The following is a 9,801-nucleotide window of genomic DNA, read 5'->3' on the forward strand; positions in this document are numbered from 1 at the left end:
CCGTGCTCGGGGCGCAGGGAGAGACCAGGAGGCTGCCTCAGGCGACGCTGCAATTTCCGAGAAGGGCTGACCCGGGGCAGGCGTGTCGGCACCTGCCCCTCGCCCAGAACCTCAGAGCCTCCTCCTGGGGAGACGCCCCTGCACCTGCCGGGTCAAACCCAATGGGTCCAGGAGGGCCCGGGCCGCACCCCAGAGCGTCAGGCCATCTGCAGGGAGAAAGGCACTTGCACCCTGAGCGGACACAGGAAGCCTGTTCTGGTCTCTTTCATCGCTCACAGGTAAACATCCAAGCAGATGGGAGGCGGGGTATGGACCAGGGTCCTTATCACCATGTCCACTTGAAAGCAGCAGGGACCTAAACACGGGGCTCACACGTGATGGAAGTTGCTGGAACAGAGGAGTGTCTAAGAGGCTATGGACTCTTGGGTCCCTCGGCCCCTCCCAGCCGGGCAGCCCCTCCCCTCTGAGCTGGGTGAGAGGCTCCTCCCTCCAGGCCATAAATGCCCTGAGCCTGCCCTCCCGCACCAGCGCCTGCTCCCGTCGCCCGACATCCCGGACTCTCAGCATGAGGACCCTCGCCCTGCTGGCCGCCTTGCTCCTCCTGGCCCTCCATGGCTGGGCCGAGCCCCTGGAGGAGGCAGCGGACCAGGTGATGGAGTTGGAGGACCAGCTCCCCACCCAGGCTCAGGCGGGAGCCCAGGACCAGGACATGGCCGTCTCCTTTGATGGGGATGGGGCCTTTGCTCGTGCAGCTGCAGGTGGGACCGGGTTGGGGTGTCACTTCCCATCGGGTGTCAGCAGGGAGCTGGGGCTCACAACTGAGGGGGTGGGTGAGCTGGGGGAGTCGCTGGGACTGAGACGGACGGGGCCTTGGGCACAGGGAGAAGCAGAAACCAGCGGGCACCAGGGAGGTCAGGATCACAGACAGGATCCCCCTTCGTGACCATCACAGTGGGAGTCCTCGAGATCCAGGGTGCCCCGCGGGGCGCCTGCACCCGCAAAAGACTGCGGTGTGTGCTCTGGGGGACCTGGTCTCAGAGACCTCAGGGAGGCCCCTTCCCCCCGCCCCACCCCAGGGCCTGACCCTCCATTCTTCCCTCACAGGCTCCACAAAGAAAATCTATTGCCACTGCAGGGCTCGCCAGTGCAAGTCCCGGGAGGTTGTGTCTGGTTCCTGTGGCTTCCGCGGTGGCCGCAGATTCTTATTTTGCTGCAAATGAGCTGTTTGGGTGGAGCCCAGAGCCCTGGCGTCCCTGTGAGCGATGCAAGGGGCACTCTGTACGTTCGCACCTTCCTTCCCTCCCCCAAATAAATCCTAAGCATTAAATTCAGTGTTTTGGGCACTTTTTCATCTCTGTCCTTGACTTTTTCCTTTCCCTGCTCCCTTATGGACGATGCGCTGCGTCGGGACATGGTCAAGTTTGTCTTAAATTACCCCCGAGGGGCCACGGGAGTCCCCGGCCTGGTCTGGGGGTGGGGCCTTCAGATTTACAGGAAGACAGACAACGAAGAATAAAAACAATGAAAGGGACGATTTTACTCTCTAAGGGCTGATCCATCCTCAGTGACGCTCGGTGGAGGGGAGACTCGGCAGTGGACAGGACGGGCTGGGGTGCTCGAGCACGGGGGGTGCTGCTCCTTTCCTCCAAGTCAGGGGGACCCCACACCCCCTATTTCTCTGTGTAAATCACATTTGGGAATCGCAGACAGTAGATTTTACCAAAAACCACTGAGGGACTCACGTCAGCCACAGAAGAGCCCGGGAGACTGAAATCATGGGGCGCCTGCCCCCAGCCAAGGGCAGCCTCAGTTGCACCCGCAGGAAATTCACACACATTGATCAGAGAGTGAGTAGAACTCTGCACACACACACACTCATGTCCACACGTGAGTGGAATTCAGAGACCGGGAGGCAGTGCAGTGCAGACAGGGCAGGCGTGTGCATGTGTGTGTGTGTGTGTGTGCGTGCGTGTGTGTGCGCGTGCCTGCAGTACATGGGGAGCCGACAGAGCTCAGTGGATCAGGGTCCTCACCAGTGTTCTGCTCTGCCGGCATTGAAGGGGGCGGGCAGGAAGGGGTCCGAGCACACTGTGAGGCAATTGTGCTCCTTCATCACCCGTGACGAGGGGCCCTTCCTAGCTGCGCTTACCCTCCCTCAGCACCTGCTTATTGTCTGCGCCTGTTCTGTTTCTGCGTGTACCGCAGGCCCACAGACGTGAGACCAGGGGGAGGCCTGTGTTCTGCCCCTGCTGACGTGCTGCTCTTAGCATCTGAGTTGTCCCGAATGTCAGTTTCCATCCTTCCCATGGCTGTGCAGTATTTCATTTCACAAAAATACACCCCACGCCCCTCACTTACACTTACATGTGCACAGACACACAGCGGGACAATACAGGGAGGTTCATGATGTTTTCAAGCCTAGACGACATGACGGCAGAGGTGAGGCTGCTAGAGAGGGTGGGTGGGAGGCAAAGTCGGGGGGCTCCGGGCCTTGGGTAGAGGACTGTGGGCCTCACGGTAGCAATGTGGTGGCCAACACCGAGGAGGGTGGACGCTGACCGCTCAGTCCTATCTACTGTCACGAACCAATGTCGGCTGTAAAACTGAATCAATAAAAAAAATTTGAACTTCAATAACATAAATAAATTTGACAATGACTTGATACGAGAAAGGACCTAATGACGACAGGAGTTGGAGCGACACAGACTTGCGGGAGGATGCCCCTGCAGGAGCTGCCCGGGTGCTGGGGCGCAGGGAGAGACCAGGAGGCTGCCTCAGGCGACGCTGCGGAGATTTCTGAGAAGGGCTGACCCGGGCCAGGCGGGACAACGGTTCTCATGCAGCGCTCCAGGCTCTGCCGGTGACTCTGGCTGCATGAATTAAACGCTGACACCAAAATATTCAAAATCTCAGGGTGCTGCTGAGTGAGGCCGGCCCCGCGGCTAAGGTGCCAAACTCAGGCTTTCTGTTCCCAAGCTGGGGATTTCTAGAAGGAGCACTGGGGGGGTTGGGGGTGAGTCTGGGATGCATCTGAGACATGAGCTGGGATCAGGGGATACCTGGAGAGCTTCTCCCCCGGACTCTGTCTGCGGAGCTTCTCCCGGGGCCTGACTCTCTCCTGGGACGGGTCATCACCTGCCCCTCGCCCAGAACCTCAGAGCCTCCTCCCGGGGAGACGCTCCTGTGCCTGCTGGGTCAAACCACAGGGTCCAGGAGGGCCTGGGCCGCACCCCAGAGCGTCGGGCCATCTGCAGGGAGAAAGGCACTTGGCCCTGAGCGGACACAGCAAAGCCTGTTCTCGCCTCTTGCATCGCTCACAGGTAAACATCCAAGCAGATGGGAGGCGGGGTATGGACCAGGGTCCTTATCACCATGTCCACTTGAAAGCAGCAGCGACCTAAACACGGGGCTCACGCGTGATGGAAGTTGCTGGAACAAAAGAACATCAAAGAGGCTTTGGACAAAAGGCAGCCTGGGCCCCTCCCAGCCGGGCAGCCCCTCTCCTCTGAGCTGGGTGAGAGGCTCCTCCCTCCAGGCCATAAATGCCCTGACCTGCCCTCCCGCACCAGCGCCTGCTCCCGTCGCCCAACCTCCCGGACACTCAGCATGAGGACCCTCGCCCTGCTGACCGCCCTGTTCCTCCTGGCCCTCCATGGCCAGGCCGAGCCCCTGGGGGACACAGTCGATCTGGTGACAGAGCCCCAGGACCAGCTCCCCGCCCAGGACCCGGATGTGGCCGAGGACCAGGACGTGGCCGTCTCCTTTGATGGGGATGGGGCCTTTGCTCGTGCAGCTGCAGGTGGGACCGGGTTGGGGTGTCACTTCCCATCGGGTGTCAGCAGGGAGCTGGGGCTCACAGCAGAGGGGGTGGGTGAGCTTGGGGAGTTGCTGGGACTGGACGGACGGGGCCTTGGGCACAGGGAGAAGCAGAAGCCAGCGGGCACGAGGAAGTCAGAATCAGAGACAGGATCCCCCTTCGTGACCATCACAGTGGGAGTCTTCGACATCCAGGGTGCCACGCGGGGTGCCTGCACCCTAACTCAACTGCAGTGTCTGCGCTGGAGGGTCCTGGCCTCAGGGAGGTCAACCCCATCCCCCGGCCCTACCCAGCGCGTGACTCTCCCTCCCTCCACAGGTCCCAGGGCGAGATCCGCCTGCTACTGCAGACCCTCCAGATGTAAGCCCTGGGAGCGCCGCTCCGGGACCTGCCCCCTCACTCACGGCAAGTACATATTTTGCTGCCGCTGAGCTGTTTGGACGGAGCCATAGCCCTGTGTCCCCGCGGACAGCGGCAGGGGGTTCCCTTTATAACTTGTCTCCTTCCTCTCACCACAATAAACGTCAAGCTTTACTGTCAAGGTGTTTTGCCTTTTTCACCTCTGTGTCTTTCTCTTCTTCCCACGTGGCCTCTCGCCGCTTCATCCCCAGGGCGGTGTGTGCAGCAGCCCTGCCCAGTGTCCGGGATGGAAAAGGGGGGGCTCGAATATTGTGAGGAGGTGGAGGGAGAGACATCCCCGCACACACGTGGTGGGGTGCGGGCGGGGCCAGACCCTGTGAAATATGTGTGAGGTTTCTCAAAACAGTAGCAGCCCAGCCCTCCCCGCGGGCGGCCCCGGCCTGTGTGAGCCTCCACGCTCTCGGGCCTGCGCCGGGCCCCGGCCGAGCTTCGGGACAAGCAGGGAACAGAGACAGATTACGGGGAGCGCCATGAGCCCCCTGGGACCACTCAGCTCCCACAGAGGCCATTGCCGTCGGCACAACGTGGATGGCGCTGGAGGGGCAGGTGCCACGTGGAAGCCTCTGAAGAGAAAGACCAATAGCGGATGCTGGACGCCAAGAAGGAAAGAACCTCCTGAGAACAGAACCAGCCTCCCGGGTAACAGACCCTAGAGGTGACTGCGGAGGTGAGGCCAGCAGCGGGGAGGGAAGCGAGAAAGCAAAGTGGGGGCCATGGTCCGTGCTGAGGACTGGGGGTGCCTGGGGTTGGCTGCCCGGGAGCCCCAGAGCTGGTGCCCTGAGGCTACACCGCAAACAAGCCGCCGTGTTGTAGGGCAAAGTCGCGTCTATAGAACAAACGAACAGCAGAGGCCAGCGTGGCCTGAGCAGCCCCCGGGAAGCTCGCGGGCTGTGCCTTCAGCACGTTGGCCACACCCGGAAAAGCTCACGGCTAGAAAGGAGCGATGGGCTTGGAATCTGGGAACGCTGAGCCATCCCGGTGACGGTCAGGAGGGTCTCGGTGAGGTGGGCCAGGAGGGGGCTGCAAGGTCAGGGCTGGGTGCCGCTCCTGCACTTCAGGGCGGGGAGGGGACCCCACTCCTGCTATTTTCCGGCGCTGCCCCTGTGCTGGGCAGACGCGTGCGCAGTGACGGCAGAACAGCCTGGGCAGAACGGCAGCCTCTGGGAGCCACAGACAACAGAGGAATTTGCCAGAACTCTCCGAGGACCCAGGGGCTGGCCCCAACCAGAGAGCAGGGAGCAGCGGTGGGGAGCGAGGCGCCCCAGTGAGCAGAGGGGACAGTCCCATTGCACCCCAAAGGTCAATTTGCCCAGTGTCCCTGAGAGTGGGTAGACCACCACTTACTCAAAATTAAATCCACTCATATCTAAACCAGTCAATAAAACCAGGTGAGTAAAACTCCAGTATAAATCAATGTGTGTGATGCCAATGGCTAAGAGGAGACCTTAGGGGGACACAGACCGTACTCCTGCCCTGCTGCCAATTATTAAAGAGAACTTTTAAGTGAGAACTTCAAGTCTGTAAGAGCCAACCCTATACTAGATTCTCGCCTTCATTGATACCGATACATGATCAAAGGAACCAGGTATCAGAGGCAAAAATTTCAGCCTGAAAATTACCATCATGAGTCAACCATCCTGAGACGCAGCGGCCTTCCCTGCCCCCTGTCACTCCCCTGGCCCTGGCCCACCCTGGGGGACAGTCCACCATCCTCACAGCCCCTCAGAATCCCCTTCTCTGCCCACCCCGTCCTCACAGGGGCGCACTGACGGGGTCCCCAGAGCAGGCCCTACAGTAGGCACTTGGGGGTGGTGGGAACAGGGCATGGGCTGGTGAGGCCCACACCTGCCCTGGCGTGAGGCTAGAGACCAGGTCAAGGTGAGGCCCGCAGCTGGCTGGTCCCTCCGTGCCCGGGAGGCGGGCTCCTCTGCTCAGCCCATCACCTGATGGCGCCAGGCCCACCCGCAGCCTGGAGGGAAACTTTACTCTTGGCCGCTGAGCAGATGCCACCCTCGTGCGGGCTGTACCCCAGGGCACAGCATGACCAGCCCAGCCCAGCCCAGAGACCAGCTCACTGGACCCTCGTTTCCCGGGGAACTTCTAGGAGTCCTGGCCAGACTTGGCCGCAGTCTCCATGGCCAAAGGGTCACCTGCTCCCCACGGTCGCCCTTCACGGTGCCCTCGCGGTGTCTGACACCAGCAGACTCCTCTATGCAGGGGTCTGTGCCCTGGGGCTGCTGAATTCCCTGTGTGAGTCTCTGTCCTGGGAGCTCAGGCCCCTCAGGTTCAGGAGTCTGGACACTGGGCCCAGCCCAGAAGGCTCCCCAGAGTCAGGAGGCGCCCACCCCAGCCCAGCGAGGTGCAGAGACCACATCTGGGCTGGTGGGTGGAGGGGGCGCTGGGGCCTGTCCCTTCCCTGGTCTGTAGCCCCAAATGGCCTGGTCTCATGTATGGAGCCCCCTGCTCTGTGCCGGCTCCCCACAGAGAGACCTGGGGCTACATTCAGAGGACCTGGCCCTACAACAGGAGCTGCCTCTCCAGAGGAGAAGAAACCCTCAGGTCCGGCCCTCAGGGGACAGCTGTGAGCACCTGAGTGAGAATCAGCCCCAGACTCTGTTCTCCTCCAGGGGCGCAGTCTCCACCTCCCCCAGGTGCTCCTACCCCAGGGCCTCACTTTCCTCATTCATGGAGGAGGCTGGGGGCCTGCGTGGTCCTGGCGGGTCTCCACATCTCCTGATGCTTGGAGACGCCCCAAGGCCCGAGCTCCTGGAAAATGTGGGGACGGCCTGACCAGCCAGAGCTGGGGAGGAGCAGGCTGAGGCCCCGGGGTCCCCGGGCCAGGTGAGCCTCCACGTCCACACGTGGTGTGATTCGGAGACAGGGAGGCAGAGCAGAGCGGACGGTGCAGGGGTGTTGGGGAGCAGTTATGTGGGGAGCCCAAGTGGTCAGGGCTGCCCTCAGGTGTCCTGTCCTCCTGCAGAGGAGGAAGCACGGAGCAGGGCAGCCGGGAGGACACAGCAGCCATCCCTGCCCAGCTGGCTGGGGGCCTGTGCTAGGAACACGTCTCGTTTCTCAGAACTCTGCTTGCCAGACTCTCTGGCTCAGCGGCTGGCACCCCGAGTGTTTAGCGGCTCAGAGCTATCTAGGGCAGAAAGGGGGAGGGCCCCCCTGGAGATTTCCCCTTGGTGGGGAGCAGCTGGGCTGGTAGCGCATCCGTGAGCGCCGCGCACCACCTGCTCTCACTCTGGGGTCCACGCGGGCGCTGCCTTTTACCTGGAACTTAAAAAGCAGAAACCAACCCATTGGGGCAATTCAGTCGTGATGGAGAAACACGACTGGGGAGTGAAGGCTGCCAGAGGGACGGACCGGGCAGGGCTCGGTTTCAGCTCCCATCCTGCCATGGTCGGGGCGGGACTCGGGACTGCAGGTGGGGGGCGCGGAGACGTACACCCAAGAGGGGTGTCTCCTCGAAACAATGGATAAACCCCTAAAAAGTACCCTAAATGAGTTATGGTAAGACTTAGGTGGTGACGTGGAGAGAGCAGGAGGCCACGGAGCTTTCCGTAAGGACGCGTTTCCTGTTCAGGCGCCGAGAGGCCGGGAAGCTGCCCTAAGGGGACGCGGCGGCGATTTCCCAGAAGGGCTGGCCCGGGCCGGCGGGGACAATGGTTCTCGTTCATCGCGCGCCAAGCTCTGCCTGTGACTCCGGCTGCTTGAACTGAACATCTTACACCCAAATAATCCCACACCCCAGGGTGCTGCTGTGTCAGGATGGCCTGTGGCCTCAGGCGCCAGACTCAAGCTTTCAGCTTCAAGCTGGGGATTTCTAGAAGGAGCACTGGGATGTGATGTTGGCGATTTCCTAAAGGAGGACGCGGTCTATGTCCACCTGCGTCATGTGCTGGGATTAGAATTACTCCTGAATTCCTTGGTCCCGCTCTGTTCCTCTGTCTGCGGCGCTTCACCCTGGCCCTGACTCTCTCCCCGGACGGGTCGTCACCTGCCCCTCGCCCAGAACCTCAGAGCCTCCTCCTGGGGAGACGCCCCTGCACCTGCCGGGTCAAACCCACGGGGTCCAGGAGGGCCCTGGCCGCACCCCAGAGCGTCGGGCCATCTGCAGGGAGAAAGGCACTTGGCCCTGAGCGGACACAGGAAGCCTGTTCTCGCCTCTTTCATCGCTCACAGGTAAACATCCCAGCAGATGGCAGGCGGGGTATGGACCAGGGTCCTTGTACCATGTCCACCTGAAAGCAGCAGGGACCGAAACCGGGGCTCACGCATGATGGAAGTTGCTGGTACAGAGAAGAATCAGAAAATTTGGGATATAAGATGGCCACAGCCCCTCAGGGCAGGGACAGCCCCTCCCCTTTGAGCTGGGTGAGAGGCTCCTCCCTCCAGGCCATAAATGCCCTGACCTGCCCTCCCCACACCAGCGCCTGCTCCCGTCGCCCGACCTCCTGGACACTCAGCATGAGGACCCTCACCCTGCTGGCCAGCCTGCTCCTCCTGGCCCTCCATGGCAAGGCTGGGTCCCTGGGGGACACAGCTGACCCAGTGATGGCGCCCAAGGACCAGCTCCCCACCCAGGCCCAGGCTGGAGCCAAGGACCAGGACGTGGCCATCTCCTTTGAAAGGCCCTTTGCTCCAGCAGCTGCAGGTGGGACTGGGTTGGGGTGTCACTTCCCATCGGGTGTCAGCAGGGAGCTGGGGCTCACAGCAGAGGGGGTGGATGAGCTGGCGGAGTCGCTGGGACGGAGAGGCACGGGGCCTTGGGCACAAGGAGAAGCAGAAAGCAGGGGGCACAAGGGAGGTCAGGATCACAGACATGATCCCCCTTCCTGACCATCACAGTGGGAGTCCTCGAGATCCAGGGTGCCACGCGGGGCGCCTGCACCCACACACGACTGTGGTGTGTGCTCTGGGGGACCTGGTCTCAGAGACCTCAGGGAGGCCGACACCTTGTCCCCAACTCCTGACACTCTGTCCCTCCCTCACAGGCCCTGGCCAGAGAGTCACCTGCTACTGCAGGTCCCTTTTGTGCTACAGTTGGGAGACGGTCTCGGGGACCTGCACCCTCAGTGGCTACAGTTACGTACTTTGCTGCAGCTGAGCTCTTGCGTTGAGGCCCGAGGCCCGGGTCCCGCTGAGGGAAGGAAGATGGACTCAGTTACAGCTTATGACTTCATTTCCTCACCAAAATAAAATTAGGCATTAAAATCAGTGTATTTGGTGCTTTTCATGTTGGGTCTTCCCCCCCTTTTTGGTTCCCATATGTGCTGTCTCAGGACATGGTCAAGTCTGTCCAAAATCACCTCCGGAGGGCCCCGGGGAGCCCCGGGCTCTGTGTCCAGGATGGGGAGCCTCAGGCCACAGGAAGTACAGACACTGAGAAAATAATCCTAAATGGGGATGAATCCAATCTGAGAACTGGTCCATTTTCAGAGACACGCGGTGGCAAAGAGTCTCTAGAAGTAGACCAGCCGGGGGGGGGGGGGCACTCCAAGAACAGGTGCTGGTGTGATACTGGGTCCTCCTGTTCAGGGCTCCGGAGGGGCCCCTCAACT

The 9,801-nt window shown here is 61.3% G+C and overlaps 1 protein-coding gene across 1 annotated transcript; it reads left to right on the top strand.

Moving 5' to 3' along the window:
* Positions 1 to 8,707: 8,707 nt before the first annotated feature.
* On the top strand, positions 8,708 to 9,347 carry LOC119258288 (defensin alpha 5). The gene is made up of 2 exons (XM_037526725.1): positions 8,708 to 8,894; positions 9,235 to 9,347. The coding sequence occupies exons 1-2, from the start codon at positions 8,708 to 8,710 to the stop codon at positions 9,345 to 9,347; spliced, it is 300 nt and encodes a 99-aa protein (XP_037382622.1).
* The last annotated feature ends 454 nt before the right edge of the window (positions 9,348 to 9,801 follow it).

This window comes from Talpa occidentalis, unplaced genomic scaffold, assembly GCF_014898055.3.
Source record: "Talpa occidentalis isolate TD23 unplaced genomic scaffold, MPIMG_talOcc4v2.1 talOcc4.4, whole genome shotgun sequence".
NCBI lineage: Eukaryota > Metazoa > Chordata > Mammalia > Eulipotyphla > Talpidae > Talpa > Talpa occidentalis.